Below are 18,199 nucleotides of genomic sequence, written 5' to 3' on the forward strand. Positions count from 1 at the left end.
TTGTCTATTTCCTTTTTTATTATTTCTTCTTCTTCTTCTTTTTGTTTTTTGTTTTTTCTTTTTGTTTTTTTTTCTTTTATTTTTTCCATATTAATCAAGCATATCTTTTTAAACAACTAAGGCTGCAACAGGCCAACAGCTAGCCAGAAAGTTAAGGTGGATCCTCCTTCTCAAAGAAAATCGAAGAGACATCATCAGTAGCAATCAACGCACGCACCTCCAAAGGTAGGTCAAACATACTACAATAAGGAATTTCGCCATATTTACCCCCTACTCAATCTGCCAAGACAACCACATGAAGATTACCTTGCGGCAAACACTGAAGAACAAAAACAAAGGCACATGAGCAAAGAAAACTAAGTCATGACACATCGGAATCCAAATACCAAGGATAGAAGCGAGGTATTTGCATAACCCTTAAACTTAGGCAAGACATACTCTAAGACCAAATATTTAAATCCCTAGGCTAAATACCATTCCTAACAACCAAACAAAATTCAGAAAAATTTTTGAAACGCATAAACTGCGGAAGCGGCAAAGGCATACAAAAAACCACCCCGGTTACGCACCAAGGCAGCAACCCTACCCACAAAACTCAAAGTATGAGAGATTAACCTTTAAATGCTCATCTGGTGGAGGATCCCATCTCACTGCACGAGCCACACATGAGGACACATGTGAATCAATGTAAGACAGTAAGATAGACGAATTGTGTATTTGATTTGCATGTTTCCACTTATACTGGTGCATTTTTACTTGATTTTGTAATGACTTTTGAGCAACAAAACATCGAATTGACAAGATTATTTTTGTACGTAGGCATATCAACTCATTCAAAAATTTAAAAAATTCGGTTAACCGACCAATTAACGGAATAAAAGTTTGGTATGATTAACCAAACGATTAATTAAATGCACATCTTACATGTTACGTATCTGTAATTATCATGTTATATATTTTAAATTTGTTTATATGTACAAAATTATTAATTACAAGTATAAAATGTATTAACTTTAAAACACATAATTTTAAAATTAAATTCACAATGCAATCTAAACTGGCGTATGCTATAACAATGATGATGACAAATTGGCCTAAAACCCTGTTTCTCAAATTAAACACAGCGAGCAAAGCTGAAGCGAATGCCGAATGGTGTGAATTGGGACTTGAACGCGACAGTCTGTTTGGAGCCCAAGCCATAGATGATGATGACAGATCTGAATACGGATGAACAAGACGTCGAGCAATCCATGGAGGGCGTGCTGAGTTGCTCAGCAACAGAGACATGTGCGAACAGGAAGGAGAAGAGAAAAGCGGCAAAGAAGGACAAGAGGAAGCAGAAGAGGAGGGAGCTGGCGGAGAAGTTACGAATAGAAGAGGACGCTTGCCTCAATGATCCGGAGGAGCAGCGCAGGATTCAGCTGGAGGAGGAGGCGGAGAATCAGAGGCTAGAGAGAGAAAGGAAGGAATTCGAGGAGAGAGAGCGGCTATTTCTCGAGGAACTAGCTCGCAGAAAAGCTGCGGAGGAAGAAGAAGAGCGGATAAGAGCTATTGAAGAAGAAGAGAGGTTGAAACAAAACCAGGTTTGCACTCTTCGCCAATCACCATTCTATTCACAGTCCATTTCGTGCACCTATTGTGCTTATCGATCTATGGAAAATTAGAAAATCACCTATTAGTTTTGCCAAATTTTGCCTTGGAATAATGCAAAGAAATCAGGTTTCTGGTATGAGCAGAACACAAACTAGAAAGCAAGTTAGGAAAGAGCTTGCTTAGTCATACAGATAGACAGATAGACAGATAGTCATAATAGACAGATAGACAGATAGTGAAACAGATAGACAGATAGTCATACACATTGCATTTATGTCCTCCTTTTCTCTAAACTTATGCTCATTTGATGACTTTTTTACTGTTACTTCAAAAACCTTCAATAGGCTGCCTGTGAAAACGAAGAAAATGACGATGAAGAGTGGGAATATGTAGAAGATGGGCCTCCTGAAATCATATGGCAAGGAAACGAGATAATTGTCAAGAAAAACAGAGTTAGAGTGAAAAAGAAAGATGTGGAACATTTGGCAGTTAAAGAGGTAGCAATTACTATTTTACTTCCAGACATTTTGTCCATTGCTCTCTATGCGGCATATTGGACCTGTGAAATACTGATATGAGGCTATTGTGGGCTTATGTAGGATCCGCCTAGGCCAACTTCGAATCCTTTACCTCCACAATCTGAAGCTTTTGACGAAAACAATAATGCTTCCACACTTTCAGCACAAGGGTTGTTGGAAAATGTTGCTCAACAGACTCCAAATTTTGGGACAGAACAAGTAGGTTTTCCTTTCTACTGTATTAGTATGTCTTCCCCTGATAATACATCTATTCATGTAAATGATATTAAATCCTAAGCCTATCTCACCCTCATCCCAATTTATTTTCTTCCCCTTTCTTTCTAGCAGTTATGCCTCATCCCTTGGCTGATCTTATTTCAGGATAAAGCTCATTGTCCTTTCCACATCAAAACAGGAGCTTGTCGCTTTGGGTCACACTGCAGCCGGATTCACTTTTATCCTGACAAATCCTGCACATTACTTGTGAAAAACATGTACAATGGACCTGGCCTTGCCTGGGAGCAAGATGAGGGGCTTGAGGTCTGTTATGAAGTCTTCATGTGGCTCAAGTATCCTGATGCTTACTTTTCAAACTTTAGCATTTGTCAGATATAATACCTAAATGGAGTTTCTTCTTGATCAAAGGAACACTTTGCATGATTTCATGTTCTCTGTGCTTTAAATTTATCTTGGTGCTCATACTTTGGCTGGGTTATACTGGTCTTTTTGTTGTCCATTGACCATTGTAATATATATTTAGCTTTTGGCTTCACAAACTCAAAATGCATATATAAAATTTGACTTCCACCTTCACTAATCACTATATAGTAACATTAATGTAATGGCTTTTGTGTAATGTTTGGTTCCTGAATAAAAATTTTTAATTCTAAGAATCAAGTATACCTTTTTTTTTTGTTTATTCTTTAACTTGATTAGAACAGAACTACTGCCCTGAAACAATGGAGGTACATGGTTCTCGCAATGGTTGGGTTGAAGACTAAAAAGTTCTGTATCCTACATGCAGCAATATTGAGTTAGAAGAATGCCATATATTTACACTGTTCAGTTATTTGTTTGTGTATGGTTTCTTGATTATTTCTTCTGTTTCTTTTGGGTCTGCTGCTTTCATTTACGCTTCGCATATGCTTATACGGACACTCTTGGCTACTTCTTTGCTCTCCAGTGCACAGATGAGGAGGTTGAACATAGTTATGAAGAATTTTATGAGGATGTGCATACAGAATTTTTGAAGTTTGGAGAGATAGTAAATTTCAAGGTATGATACTTATATCATGTGCTGCATATATGTGTATATACATATATTAGCTCATGATAATTAGTCATGTCTATGTTATAATCATGAATCAAGTTGCTTTGTCATGCTTGGGACCAGGGAAGCTTGCTAGCATGGCCTCACCACTTGTAAATCAGTAGATTCTGCTGTGCTAACATGCATTCAATTGCAACCTGGGTGTGTAACAAATGTGTACTTTTCATTTAGGTATGCAGAAACAGTTCATCCCATTTACGGGGAAATGTCTACGTGCACTATAAATCATTGGATTCCGCTGTGCTTGCTTATCAATCTATAAATGGTCGTTATTTTGCTGGCAAACAGGTAGATACCCTCCACTTATCTCAAGACTGATAATGCTCTATTTGTCACTGCTATACTTCATGGCAGGGGCATTGCTTCTGTAATTTCTGGCATTGAGAATTTCACACAATTTTGATTATTGGACTTGTTTGTGTACTCCTGGGAGTAGACAGTGTTAGTGTGCACGGTGCATACATCATATATAGTTTAACCGTATCAATAAGTTATTTGCTGTTTACAAGCAAGTATACAAAGCTAAGCATTGTTATTTTCTTCATTAGTAATTCATGGTTTGCTCTGTATAGATTACATGTGAATTTGTTAGCGTGACAAGATGGAAGGTTGCTATATGTGGGGAGTTTATGAAATCAAGGCTTAAGGTAAGCGTCAATTTCTGTACTATATATTTAATGAATTGTTATATCCTGGTGTGGTGCATATTTTGATGGTTCTGCAAAGTCTTATCCCATTCTTTCTTTGCTCCCTGTTGACATACTATGCATTAACTTAAGGGTGTGTCTTGCCAGGCATGTTCTCGTGGAACATCATGCAATTTTATCCACTGTTTCAGAAACCCTGGTGGAGATTATGAATGGGCAGATTGGGATAAGCCACCCCCAAATTACTGGATTAAAAAGATGGCTGCATTGTTTGGCTATTCGGATGAGTCTGTCTATGACAGGCAATTTGAGCGAGAAGACTCTGAACATATCAGGTACTTCAGCAAAGATATATACAGTTGATGTAGGCAGGTCTGATGAATTTTATTCTACATGTGTGTGTGTGTACCCTGGACGTATGTATGTATGTTTTTTGCCTTTTAGCCATAAGGGTCTTTCTTATCTTGCTTCTAAGTAAGCTCTCTGAAGTATAATGCTTTTGCTTGGATTTTGTAATTATGTATTCATTTGTATTTCATTTGTATTTTATTTATATGCATGACAAGTTTTTGATTTGACAGGCATCACTCTGGAAGATTTCAGTCAAGAGAGAGTCGAAGGTCTCGATCAAGAGAGGATAGGAGTTTAAAAATCCATAAGGAACGCGATGTTCGAAGGAGAGAACAGAGAAAGCAGCCCAAAGGTGTTGATGAGAAAAGATGTGAAGAAGAGAGAAATTCTAGAACTAACCAGCGTCATAAAAATAGCTCTTATGATGATAGCGAATCTGACAGATATTGGTCGGCTAAAAATAGAGATGGACTTGACCACTGTGACAGCGACAGGAAAAGATCAAGACACTCGATGTCTGAAAGACCAGAATCTCAAGATCGTCGTGATGACTGGAAGAGCAGAAGTAGTAGCACTGATTCTGATTCTGATTCAGATTTGTTTGGCAGAAAAAGAGAGGGGGATGCTGAGCTTGGACACACTACAAAGAACACAAGACTTGTAAAGAAGGCACCCGAAGGCCTAGATGATTTGGCATACAGCAAAAGTAGAGCACACAGTACTAATAGAAACAGAGAATCACACCACAATGCCAGGGGAAGAAGCTCCAGTAAATATCAAAACACTGTGTCTGTATCATCAGACGATCCTTGGGATAACAAGAGCAAATCTCCTCGTAGAAATGCTAATGGAGATCAGATTGCTGGGGTCAAAGATAGCCAGCGAGCAAACAGCAGGAAATCCTCAAGGTGTTTGAATGAAGTCTCACTTGATAATGATGATGTTCAAGAATATAAAAGATTCGACGAGGATCATTCTGGGTATGTGGGGAGCATATCCCAGAGTCCCAGATACCACACTGCCACTGGTGAAGATATTAATGAAAGAGGCAGGTGGGAACCTGGCAAAGAAATTACTAAAGACCGCGATGTGGAATCCAGGAAGAGAAAGGCATCTGATTATAGCCATAAGGAGCGTAAGAAAAAGCACAAAAGTCATCACAGCAGAAGTGATAAAGGTGATTCTTAAAACGCGCTAGTGGTGTAGAGATATATAGGCTATGTTTGGCAAACCTAGTTAAAAAGTCGTTGATAGCTGCAAACTGAAAAGCTGTGAAAAGCTGTTAAATTATCTGTTATGTTTAAACGTTGAAATGTACATTCATATGCTTATCTTGTTCATACGCATTGAGACCGGAGTAGAATGTGAAATCGTTCTTCCCTTCCTTTTTCTGAGTTATGTGCTCTTATTTGTTTAGTCCTATTTCCTCAATTGTGGTATGCTAATAGCCTAATGGTGTCATTAGTAGTTATAATGAATAAAACAAGAAGGAAATCACTTTTTACTACGGAGTATTACTTTTGTAATAAATCTTTAGGCAAAATTAACAACATTTAAAATAAAAAAGAAAAAATAGTCAAATAAGCCATTGAATTTTACACAAAATAATAATTAAATTCCCGAACTTTAAAAAAGTGCAATTAAACACTTGAAATTGTCAAAATCAATTAAATAAGTCATGTTTATCATAAACCAATAGATTATCCATAAAATTACAATGAGTGCAATTCAAGCCACCGTTTGACCGTTGTCGTCGAAAATAAAATTGCCACCATTCAAAAAAAAAAATAAAATCAATTGCCAATCACCTTCACTGGAGAAGGTGACTCGACTAGTCGTCTTCTCCACTGAGGAAGACGATTGGTAGGTCGCCTTCTTCTTCAATTGTTGGTCGTTGGAATTTTTGTCAAAACGCTAACGACCCATTATTTCAGGTGGATAACTAACTATTGGGTTTAAATGCACTAAAATAACAAGTCTGAATGTTTAATTGCACATTATTTAAGCTCATATGTTTAATTATTTTTTTCGTGTAAAATTATGGTATATTTGGATCATTTCTAAAAATATATATATACATAATCCTATTCCATAACATGAATTGTAAACGTGATGGCCACAAAGAAATGAACCATTGGTGAGTATCAGGTCATGCTCTATTGTCGCACAATTCAATGCTGCCCATCATCTCTTCATTCTACAAATCAAAAATAAAATAATACTCTCCTATCATCAGTGTTTGTACCTTAACATAATATATCCATACACTCTTCTTTGAAATCCTTTGTTTCTTCCTTTCCCAAGTTTTCATTCTCCTCATCTCCTCAAACAATTGGCATTGTCTTCTTTCATCTAAGGTACCTCCACAATCACTTCTCTCTTCATCCCAATTCAATATGTTTATTAATGTGCATGTAATTAAGTATCATTCATCTTTAAATGTGTATATATATATTAAAATATAATGTGCCATGTATATCATCAATTTGTCGTCCAAACATATACCCTAAGATTTTTCGTGTATGTTTTATTTTTGGTAGAAAAGTAATGAGATTCTAATATATTGATGACGTTATGCTGTCCAGAACAAAGTATGTAGCCATTCTTGTATACACTGCATCGTGTACATTAGCAATTCGTGATTCAGATACAAAGAGTTTAATTTTTCTTGAATAAAATTCTAAGTTTTGGATCTCTAATTTTGTTAAAACACAACAAATACAGCAAGTGCATGCAGACACCATAGAATTCTTTTGTATATATATGTTTACATTTTGGTAGAAAACCAATACAAATCTTGCTCACAATCTACCGATCCAACCATCCAGAAACTAACTGAACTGTCCGCCCCAGCAAAGTAACACGAGTCTGCTACATTGTGTTATGAGATTATGTTTTGAAGATAGAGAAGCTTTGATATTGAGATAATAATTTTGTTTTGTTTTGTTTTTTTTTTTTTGTTTTGTTTTTTTGTTTTTGTTTTGTTTTTTTTTTGTTTTGTTTTGTTTTTGCAGGTTTGAAAGTGTATATATATATACACATATATATAAAGATATAAGATGGCAACAAGGGTGAGGGAGAGTGGATTGAGGGGAAAGGAGAAGAAAGGAAGTCAAGCTGATAACACCATGCCACAACAACACAAAAGAATCACAGCAACCACCACGACCACCACCTCGAGATTAATGTCGTCTTCTTCTTCTTCAATTGCTAGTTCTGTCCCAAACTATCTCCGCCCCACCACCGCCTCCTCGGCCGTGCAGGCGGCCGGAGACAAGCCATCGTCGGCCAGAAGAAAGTCCTTGGATAGGCCACTATCCCATCTCGACACCCACCGGAATCTCGCTGGAGACAAGCCATCGCCGGCCAGAAGAAAGTCCTTAGACAGACCAATCCAACCACTACATTCCCCACTTTCTTCCCCTTCTTCTTCTTGTTCTTCTACCTCCTCTCTACCATATAAGCCCACATTTTCCAGAACAAAATCCAGTTTGGACAGGCCAAAATCATCCACAGCAATGTCAAGAACTTCTGAGGCTAATGATAAGAGGGGCAAAATTATGACAAGATCCATTTCTTCAGTCTCCAAATCTTCTTCCATTGCCCATAATCATCATTTGAAGACTACTCCCAATAAGACACAGAAAAGCAGTACCAGAAAACAACCTGGTAATACCACATTGTCTTCAAAGCCAATCAAGAAGAAGCCAGTAGAGACAATCCTAACCACAAATCATCCCCACGAACCATCTGTTCCAATTCCACAATCTGCAGATCATCATAAAACAGAGGCTTCTGCTACTCCCAATTCCAATCAAACCGAAATCAACAACAACAATAACAGCAAAATAGTACAAGAAAAGGAAAACATTATTGTTGTGGTTTCATCAGATCACGAGGAATTTGAGGATCTCAAGTCCATTGAAGATTGCTCCTCGTTATCATCAGTCCTAGAAGATCCCCCCATTGATCCTGTGGACACCATTACAGAGGAAGGAGATGCAGAGGCCATCTCAGTGCCCGAAAACCTCCAAGAATGCGGCCAAACACAAAGTGCAGACACAATGCCACACACAACACCCGAAGATCCAAAGGTGGAAGATAAAGCCGGCGGGGAAATCAACAATCTAAAGGAAACAACACCTGCAGACCCAAAGCCTGCAGATGAAATTTCTGTGGAAGAAAAGGGAGATGAGACTATCCACAGCAGTGATAATAACTGCAGTGAAAACAAGGCAGAAAACCAAGAAGAAGGGGAAGAAGAGGAAAGGGAGAAAGAGAAAGAGAAAGACAAGAAAGCAGACAACCAACATCATCATCAGGAAGTAGCTGAAGAAGAAGTTAAGGAAATGACTGATGATCAGAGCAACAACAATAACAACAACAACAACAACAACGTTGGTCAGGTGCCAGAGGCGAATAAACCGGCATTGAAGAGAAACGAGAGTGTGGTGTCTAATGATGTGATTGAGGAGACTGCAAGCAAGCTTCGAGAACAAAGGAAGAATAAGGTGAAAGCACTTGCTGGGGCTTTTGAAACAGTCATATCTTTGCAAGACAAGTGATCATATATGATCTGATGATTTCTTCTGTTGGGATATGATTAATTCACTCCAACAATTTCTATATATATTATATATGTGTGTATGCATACATAAATTAAATTTGGTGGTTATATATAAGCCTACATATGTGTGCTATGGTGCAGTATCAAAGAATGATGATCTGATCACACAATTGTTTTTTGTTTTCTTTAATTTTCTTCTGTTGCCAATCTTCCTGTTTCTGTAATATATCATCATAACGTGTTTAATACTTATAACTATTCCCATAATCCCTTTAATTTGTTAGATTATTATTGTCATAAGAGGCGTATTTTGTGTTTGTTTGAATCTGCAGCACTCATATAAGCAAAAAAAAAAAAAAAAAAAAAAACATACTTAGAGAAAAGTCTCCACTGTCAAACTTTGCCTCTTTTTTAGTTTAGATAATTTGAGTAATGTCTAATCCTGGTTAAACATCCAACTAACCGCTTAGACTTTTAGTTAATCGGCCTGCACGTGATGCAAATGAACACCCAGTTCGTGTGGAAACCACCCAGTCGAATCCAATGATTTTGCATTTTGCAAAATCATTGGCGTAAGAAGTCACCGTTTAATTTTTTTTTTCTTTTAATTTTTAAAAATAATAATTAAAATAATTTTTTATATATAATTTGAAATTATGACATCATATTTGAATAAAATTTTGAAAATAACCTGTAAAAAATACTATTTGCATAATTTTTGATAGTCCAATTGCACACTTTTTTTGTTCAATGCTTCAATTGCATAATGTGTAAAAGTTCAGTGGCCTATTTGACCTTTTTTTTCAATATTTTTTTCTTAAAAGGATGAAGAAATAAATATAGTCAATCTAATTTTGAAATTCAATATCAAATTGTACATTTACACACAAGTTCAACCCAAATTCAAACTCCCTATGTTCATGACAGGATAAACCTCCACATTGCCGCTGCTGAAAGTAAAATTTAAGTGAAACTTCTAATCTTGTATTTTTCTTTTTGCCATTTGTGGGGAAAGGAGTGCAAAAGAAATTACAAAAATGGTGACCAAGTCACTGCAACCAAATAATGGAATTATATATTGTAATACCCAATAATAACAAGTTGGATGAGCACAAAAGTTCTAGCAGCCCTAATTATCAACTAATTCACCAACTTCAACAGAACAAAGTTGAAACAATAACTCAATAAGGTTATAAATATAAGTTGTGGAAAAACACATTAAGAACAAAGATGATCTTACACTAATGTATGCAGCATATTCTAGTCTAATCTCACTAATAAAATGGGGTTGCTCTCGCAATGGAATTTTACTAAGGCATGCTACAACTATTAGAATGACTCATCTAATTCAATAGAGGCCTCAGTCAGAAACTCACACTTAACCTGCATATGAACACCATCGCTCGACCTTTCGTGACCTGAGCACGCGTCAATTTCCATAGGCCGAGGTTCTCCACCGCCATCTCTGCACGAGGTTGCGTTAGATAGAATAAAAATAACTGAAGATACTATAGTAAAGTTTTTTACCTAGCTTCCGAGGATGGTACGCCATTCGCCATGTGTGCCATTTCTGACCCGCTGATATCTTTGAAACCAGAACCAGTTGTATTATTCGATTGAGGGTCTATACACCATTTAGAGAGCTTCAGATGGAAGTAAAATCTTATGTTTATGAGAATAAAATGACAACAAAATATGTTAAAGCAAGGTGTAATCATCTTAAAAAAAATTTGGTGGATTACAAGAATCTTCCATCTTGATATACAGTGTGGCATTTTATTTTTTATTTTTGGATCAAGAGGAGGGTCAAGCCCGAAGGTTTACAAAATACATTCCTCGCTCACACGGAATGACACTCAAATATGGCATTTTACTATATATGTGTAGTGCAATCTGAACGTCAAGGTTAAAATGGTCCTTCTGACTAACTCTCATATGATTTTTGAACTCCTACATGGCTACATTCACTAAAGATAAACAGTCCACATTTTTGGGAAAATTAACCCAAATGCTTCATGTGCTGATTCAAGCATGTAAAGTACCACTTTTTGGCCTCTATAATTTGGTCAACAAAAATAGAAGGAAGTTTAAATTAAAAAATTACCATCAAGATTTTCCGAGGCAAGAACGGGACCATTGGGCTGATGAGGCTCAGTAGCAGGCCATTCACCAACAACTTCAATTTGGTCATTATCCTTTGACAATAGAATGACAAATCAAAATAACTCGTGTTACATCTTACAGAAATATAATTGGTCCAAATCCTAATATCCTGTTTAAATGCCTATGTGCTATGTAATAGCATATCATAACCAGCTCAATATTTGCTCATATATGAAAGAAATAAGAAAAGAATTTGAGATCTTTTTGTTAACAAATTACCTGTGGAATTAATGCACGTGAATTCGATGTCACTGTTACAGACTTTCCAGCATCTTGTCTGGTCTCTAAAGCCAAAGATGCACGATGAGCTTGTTTAAAATTATGCTCAGACAAACATGATAACAAACAGAGCCTAACAGGTGAAGACTAACCAGATTGGCCAATACCAGTGCCCAGTGCAGGTCTTGAGCTTATGGATAAATGAGCCAAAGAACCAGAATCACGTGAATCAATTACAGCATTCTGCTTCATTTTCCGTTCAGTCAATAATGGCAGATCAATTTTTTTGGATGGGAGGGAGCGTAGAATGTCATCTGTTGCTTTTGAACGCACTCTACGTATTTCCTCAGATATATTCCATGGTCCAGATGAAAGAGAACTCCTTTTCTGAGATTCAGTTGCATAGCATGAGATGAAATTAAGCAAAAGGACAGGATCACAATGCAAAAATTAAGTGGTCAGTCAGTTGGCAGAGTACCCAGTAAAGAACTATTTTCTTAGGTAACTATTGGGGGGTGATAACAGCTAATATAAAGAATTTTAAACGCTAAGTCAGAACACTCCTCTATAAATAATCCTTTCTAGAAGTTATACTCATTTTTCTATCCAGTCTTCTGATTGTTGCTTCCTTCTATGCCTTACAACCTTTAACACACAAACACACATTCATGCACCCAAACAGTTGATTGGTCTCACAGTGATGCTGTTACATATTACTTCTGATGTGCAGAGTTTCACACTGGAAATGGTAAAACAAAGTATTTCACTAGAAAATTCATGTTTTGGCTACAACCTCTGTCCCTTTTTATTGGCCATCTTTCCTATTTGAGGTGACTGGAAATTTTAATTTACCATCAAATTTCAAAGGACATTTAGCACCGAATTTTTTAAAATACCCATGAATATTAAGCATGCTTTCATAACATGTTTAGATCTTTTCAATCTCAGATCAAAACCAGCTTATCTGGCCCTCATATGAAAGTGTGGTGTTGAAGCTAAGCTTTTCAATTGTTGAAAATGTTCAATTAAGGTAGTTTTTCATATCCTGAGTTATTTATTCATTCTCTATCTTCAAGTTTACCCCTATTCTTTCCATTCACGTTCTACAATATGAACAGTTACTGATGTTAAATGCCTCCTATCAAGATTGCTTTTTCATGCCGTATACATTTAACTATTGACTTCTTGTACACCCTGATCTTATCCTAATTTCTTTTCAATCTCAAATCAAAACCAACTTACTGTTTGGCCCTCAATATGAAAGTATGGTGTTGACTCTAAGCTCTACCAATCACTTTTTTTACAATTGTTAGAAACTGTTAATAATTATGGTAGTTTTTTCATACATTATCAATAAGTAGCCAAAATCCTCAAACGTTGTAGTGCAAATAGTATGCAATGGATACTTCCCTAATCAATGTTTGAAACATAGAGCCTCCAAATTCAAATGGTTTTTTAAAATGTGACGATAATCAACCAATAAAACTTAAAAGAATCTATTTGCATACCCTTGATGAGGGCACAAATTCATCACCAGCATGAAAAGGAGTTCCTTCCTCAAAAAGCTTTGACTTCTTTGATGATGGCGTTCTTATGTCAAGATGTTCTGTAGGAGATGCCCAAGGAGGACGAGCTTTCATATATGATTTTGCCAAATATATAGGAGAGCCATCTACCTTTTCCACCTGAATTGAAGTGTAAAACACATATGAAAGGGACCTTCCAAATACAACCATCATAATAAAACTGTTACATTCTACAGCTTGTATTAACTTAAGTGCTTCCAGAAGTAAAGTATACTGGAAATTTCCGAGTGCTAAGCTGCAGAAGAGATAAGCAAATTTACGCTAAGCATTGAAGAGAATTAATTGAGCTATTTTTGGGAATGCAAACATAAGGTATAGACTTTGGTAAAGTGATCCAGTATTAAAAGAAAGGCCTCCTTCAATTTGATATTTAACATTATACAATGCCAATTGAACTGGCAGAATAACCATTTCTGGAAGTGCTGTAAACCAAAATGTACTCATTTTTTGTATGGCTTTGAGGTTTGGTGCTAAGTCCATTTTGCATGAGTCCAGTGCTTGGACTTCACCCCAATTGCTTATAAGCACATTTCATAGAATAAAATTAGGAATTGAACCATCAGAAAAAAGCTCCACTGAAGAATGAAGCCAAATGATTAAAAACGAAGCTAAGACGAAAAGAAAAAGTGGAGGCAAGAGGAGGGGGGAGGGGGGCGGGGTCAGAAGCCCATATCAATTACCATGTTAGACTCCAAGATTAACTAAGGTTTTTGAGGAAAACAAAAAATGCATAAAGCCATAAACACGCAAGCAAGTATATTCTAGAACACTTCATTTACATATTTGGATGTATTGCATTTTCTTCTGTACTTTATTCTACTCTCTGTCTAATTAATTTCATAGCTTATCACTGTGTGAAATCACTGCCTCTTATCTTTAATAAAAATTTTAAATATATTTCTTTAAAATAAGGGGATTTGATTAACTTAAGCCAGGACATGGCCATATTGTAAAGGTAAAAAAAAAACACACAATTACATTTTTGCTAAAAGAATATAAATGACTTGGAATATAATTATCCTATAAAATTTAAAGAGGGAGAAACATTGATAATGTTAAGGATTATTATGATGTGCAATTAAAATCAAGAGAGACAAGATTTTACTTCAGAAGAGACAAAAAAGCACATAATTTGAGAACTAAGAGCCATAATTTCAGTATGCAGATATTGCAGCCAGTCATAACATAAAAGAGTAGCACTTACAAACCACTTCATATAAAAGAGAGAGGAGAGAGAAAACAAGGTAAATGCTTACATTTTCAGTTAGGAAGGAGCTTGAACCACAATTCCCCTCAGCAAAGCATGCAATTGAGCGCAAATCATCTTTCTTGTCTTCTAACCATTCCCTTGCTTCCATAACATATCGACTGCAAGGATCCAAGGTACCTGTGACTACAGCATAGCATATTTGATAAGCATTACAGATGGCATTCACAGAATGAAGTGAGACAAATACAGTAGCAGAAAGTGGCATCATTACCAGTGGTTCCAACAGCTATTGCATCCCCAAGGCCATAATCAAGAGTAGGTGGATCCACAACCCTTGAGTTGATTAAATTGATTAACCTATCACACTCTATCCTGGTAAATATGATAACAGGAAGAAGTACATCAGGAAGAGATATGGAAGGTCCATTCCATCAATTTGAAATGGTGGTGGAAAATTACCACAATACTAATTCAAGAAGAATATTTCAACAGCAGAGTTCAATAAGCAAACATTTGAATAAATTAAAGATTCAAAACTAGGGTAAAACAACTCGAAAACACAACCAATAATGAGGAAGAATATAAATGTGGCTCTCTCTTGTGTTTGTATACATTTTTGTTTAATCTTGTGCTCCATGCTGTATAGTTTAACTGTAATTTCATCGGGACCTCCTTGGTGCCATTTATTGAGATCTTTACTAATCAACTAAATAAATAAATAATAACAATGCTATCAGTACTATTAATAAAGAACTCCCGTTAGTTCCAAACAAACATAATATAAGATAACATGCATTTTGACTAAACCAATCAAAGGCAGAACTTGATACAAGCGATTTTTTGACAAGTATTCTTGAACAGGCCATATCAGCCATGAAGCATTAAAAGACAAGTTTTGCAATAATAATGCTCTGCATATTACCTCGTAAAAGTTTCCCGCATAATTAGCTGCTCAATTAAATGTTTGCTCTTACTCATTCCTCCATCCTGTTCAGCATTTCTACCAGCATATTTTACCTGAAGTCCAAACATTCTTTAAAAATGAAATACAATAATAACAATAACAACAACGAAAACAATAATAATAATAATAATTTTTCAGAAACATGCAAAACCAAAAATAGAAAGAAAAAAAATTGTTACAAACAAAATCACAAACATCAGTTTTTCAAGATACACTGTTTTGAGTGATAGTGGTGCAGATAAGCACATAATGCTTGAAGTTGGGTCAAATTTTGTCTCTTCTACTAAATTGGGCAGGAATTTAGCTATGGTAGCCGAAGCATTCTTCTCAAACTTCCTCCTTCCACCAATTCTCTAAAACTATCCAATGAGCCCATCGTCAGCTTCCCCTTTTCCAGCACAATCATGTAAATGAATCCTTGTGCAGGGGGTTGGGACTTGGGGGTGGGGGAACTTGTTCTTGAGCTATCCCCGGATCATCCCACAAAGCTCCCTCCCTGTCGGTCAACACAGTGCCACTAACCCCCTCCCTCTCAAACAGAAACTTCCTCTGCGGAGGACAACAGTGTCACATTAAGGCCTGAAGTTGAGTCAAAATTTGTCTCTTCTCCTTGCACCATTCTCTCAAACTATCCAATGAGTCCATTACCGGCTTCCCCTTTCCAGGCAAGATCTTGTAAATGAACTCTTGCGCTTTGCAAACCTCCATTATAAAGGATATTGGAGAACAAGTTATGAAATTACTTTATTAGTCCTAAATAATCAGTGAGAATGAATTACTAACAGATTATTTAACGGAAGGACTATTTTAGCCTCTTTGCTAAAAACTCAAGAACTAAAGTGGTAATGCCTATAATTTGAAAACTGAGTTACTTCCGCATAACTTAGGAACAAAAATGGCCATTTTCCCTTTACTTTTTCATGAGAAATGCTTCAATAGATCAGTAGAAGCCAATCAAGCCATAAAAAATTTCAGATCAATATGCTAAATCTACAAAAATTATAATATATTATATAGCATAGATTAGGTAAATTTATTGGTTTGGAATCCTTCTAATATGGAAGTATACGAGAGTAATAAGAGTGCACTATAAATGCATAGCATCATGCCCTCATGAGACATTATTCTCACGCTTTTCACCAATTCTAATTTCTAAGGTCTCTTAATCTTATTCTTTAGATAATATCATAATTGCGTCTCAATTACGGCTTGGGTTAGTCATCTGGTCAGGTCAAAATCAACCCAACCAAAACTTTGGGCATCCAGAAATTTGGTTCAAGTTTTCACTACATCGGCATGTTCAAAAGACACTAAGCACTAAGATAGGTAGAAGAGAAGTGTATTTTGCAATATTTATTATAGACAAACAATGTAGTATATTATGGGCTTGACTAGTTCATGGGATGCTGTTGGGGTGAGGGGCAGTGGAGGAGCAATCCCCTTTAATCCCATGTGCAGTGTCTTTCTAACTACTTGGGACCAAGGCAGGAGCTTTTGGGACTAACATATTGTTTATGAGAAAATAAGGCATTTTGAACCAACACCTATGAATTGTTAATAAATAATTTGGTAGAGTCTAAACCAATAATTCTTCCCAACTTGGATACATTAAGTTGTCTGAATTTACCTCTTTTAATGATTCGGAGTGTGTATCATGATCATTGTCATCTTCTGCAAGCAAATTCAAGAGTGTCAATTAGTTATCACCCAGAAAGCAGAATAGATTGCATTGTCCACTAGGTGCATGTACATGTAATAAGTGCAACTCAATTATGCAAATACTCAAAAAGGCGGGGAAATAACACTGATGTAAGAGAGCATCACATTAAAATCACATCACATCTTACACCCAGCAAGTAGCACCTTTATGCAAAAAGAGACTATTTTTAAATCTCTCAACTTTGGGCCTGCTTGAAAAAAGAGGTTTTTGCCTCTTGTCTAGCCTACAATGTCTTTTTTTGTTGATAGATAAGCTCCAACATAAGCTATGCCAAAAATACTTACAATGAAACAAGTAATTTAAGCAAAGTGATACAAAAAGAGCCCAAATTCATCACATATTTTTAATACTGGAGGAGCCAATTTAAACATAAACGTAATGCCCCTTCTCATTTTGAAGAAATTCAACTTGCGCTCAAAATATTATAAAGCCGCTATAATATATAGACGTATAGTGACTGCATTTATTCTACCATATTTCCAAGCTTTAAAAAATTCAATTCAAGTATCCTCATAATATTTAATTATAAGATGTACCGTATATGCAATCGCCGTCTGGAGGTCCAGAAGACGACGAGGATGAAGAACAAGAAGAAGAGTCGGAGTTGAAGACGGAGGACAGCAGCTTGGCGGCGCCGGAGACAATAGTACGGGTGGCGGGAAAGACGAGTCCGGTGAGCCAATTGGGGGTTTCGGGAGGGGGAGGAGGAGGCAGCGGCGGCGGCGGGGGGCGGTCGTAGGGGGTTGTGATTTTCCTACGCCTTTTATTGACTATTTTCCCGCCGGATCGAGCTCCGGCGTAAAAATTCGTCGCCATATGAGCGTCCAGTAGAGAAAGAGAGGGTTTTCAGGCTTCAGGGCGGGGCTCCATTGGGGACGGCGCGTCGGATATACAGTGAGTATGTGGACGCGTGGCTTAACTAGAAATCCGACGGCTACACTTCAAAAACGCAGAATGTTTTTGCGTGATGAGTCATGAGCGACTGCGCGCCGTTGTCACGCAGCGTCAACGGTAAATTATTTGGCATTGGACAATCGCCAATAGAGTTCCAAATTCGATCGCATCATTTTAAAGTGTTGTTCCAATAGTGTGTAAAGGTTCGAATCTTATTACAAATTTAGAGATTATTGAAAAATATTGATCAATTGGAAAAATGAACTTAAAAACTAACGGAATGACTATTTATCTCATTCGATGGTTCTTAGGCAGAAATGTTGGGCTTAGAATTAATTTAGTATAAGTTGGAACCTAATGTATCAAAAAAATCAATTCTTTGAGTGAACTGTCTATTGGTCTTTTCAGTTTGAGTTAGTCAATTATGGAATTATGGG

General features: G+C 36.7%; 3 protein-coding genes across 5 annotated transcripts; 2 read left to right on the forward strand and 1 right to left on the reverse strand.

Annotated features, from left to right (window-relative positions):
* Nucleotides 1-1,104: 1,104 nt before the first annotated feature.
* On the forward strand, nt 1,105-5,830 carry LOC116025578 (zinc finger CCCH domain-containing protein 5-like). Its single transcript, XM_031266848.1, has 9 exons — nt 1,105-1,583; nt 1,938-2,090; nt 2,193-2,330; nt 2,493-2,651; nt 3,295-3,387; nt 3,613-3,729; nt 4,014-4,088; nt 4,236-4,423; nt 4,670-5,830. The coding sequence occupies exons 1-9, from the start codon at nt 1,203-1,205 to the stop codon at nt 5,625-5,627; spliced, it is 2,262 nt and encodes a 753-aa protein (XP_031122708.1). The 5' UTR covers nt 1,105-1,202; the 3' UTR covers nt 5,628-5,830.
* An 850-nt stretch (nt 5,831-6,680) lies between these two features.
* On the forward strand, nt 6,681-9,273 carry LOC116025072 (uncharacterized protein DDB_G0284459-like). Its single transcript, XM_031266143.1, has 2 exons — nt 6,681-6,796; nt 7,454-9,273. Exon 2 carries the CDS (start codon nt 7,499-7,501, stop codon nt 9,002-9,004), a length of 1,506 nt encoding a protein of 501 aa, XP_031122003.1. The 5' UTR covers nt 6,681-6,796; nt 7,454-7,498; the 3' UTR covers nt 9,005-9,273.
* Nucleotides 9,274-10,059: 786 nt separating this feature from the next.
* LOC116025943 (protein KAKU4) lies at nt 10,060-17,918 on the reverse strand. Of its 3 annotated transcripts, none has more exons than XM_031267339.1 (11): nt 17,405-17,916; nt 16,776-16,819; nt 15,107-15,201; nt 14,456-14,556; nt 14,231-14,361; nt 12,897-13,073; nt 11,541-11,775; nt 11,389-11,453; nt 11,111-11,201; nt 10,534-10,630; nt 10,060-10,471 (listed from the first exon to the last, which is right to left on the reverse strand). In XM_031267339.1, the coding sequence occupies exons 1-11, from the start codon at nt 17,682-17,684 to the stop codon at nt 10,336-10,338; spliced, it is 1,452 nt and encodes a 483-aa protein (XP_031123199.1). In that variant the 5' UTR covers nt 17,685-17,916; the 3' UTR covers nt 10,060-10,335. The 3 variants fall into 3 exon arrangements, with proteins under 3 accessions (XP_031123199.1, XP_031123198.1, XP_031123200.1); XM_031267338.1 differs by having other exon boundaries at nt 14,231-14,367; nt 17,405-17,914; XM_031267340.1 differs by lacking the exon at nt 10,060-10,471 and having other exon boundaries at nt 10,534-10,649; nt 14,231-14,367; nt 17,405-17,918.
* Nucleotides 17,919-18,199: the final 281 nt, after the last annotated feature.

Source organism: Ipomoea triloba, chromosome 7 (genome assembly GCF_003576645.1).
Source record: "Ipomoea triloba cultivar NCNSP0323 chromosome 7, ASM357664v1".
Classification (NCBI taxonomy): domain Eukaryota; kingdom Viridiplantae; phylum Streptophyta; class Magnoliopsida; order Solanales; family Convolvulaceae; genus Ipomoea; species Ipomoea triloba.

Coding starts and splice junctions, on each gene's coding strand:
- LOC116025072 (XM_031266143.1), top strand. CDS start 7,499: ATGGCAACAAGGGTGAGGGAGAGTGGATTGAGGGGAAAGGAGAAGAAA.
- LOC116025943 (XM_031267338.1), bottom strand. CDS start 17,684: ATGGCGACGAATTTTTACGCCGGAGCTCGATCCGGCGGGAAAATAGTC. Junction 11,454..11,540: donor CACTGGTATTGGCCAATCTG/GTTAGTCTTCAC, acceptor CTTTGGCTTTAG/AGACCAGACAAGATGCTGGA. Junction 10,631..11,110: donor TGCCTCGGAAAATCTTGATG/GTAATTTTTTAA, acceptor AATGGTGTATAG/ACCCTCAATCGAATAATACA.
- LOC116025578 (XM_031266848.1), top strand. CDS start 1,203: ATGATGATGACAGATCTGAATACGGATGAACAAGACGTCGAGCAATCC. Junction 2,331..2,492: donor CAAATTTTGGGACAGAACAA/GTAGGTTTTCCT, acceptor ATCTTATTTCAG/GATAAAGCTCATTGTCCTTT. Junction 4,089..4,235: donor TTATGAAATCAAGGCTTAAG/GTAAGCGTCAAT, acceptor GTGTCTTGCCAG/GCATGTTCTCGTGGAACATC.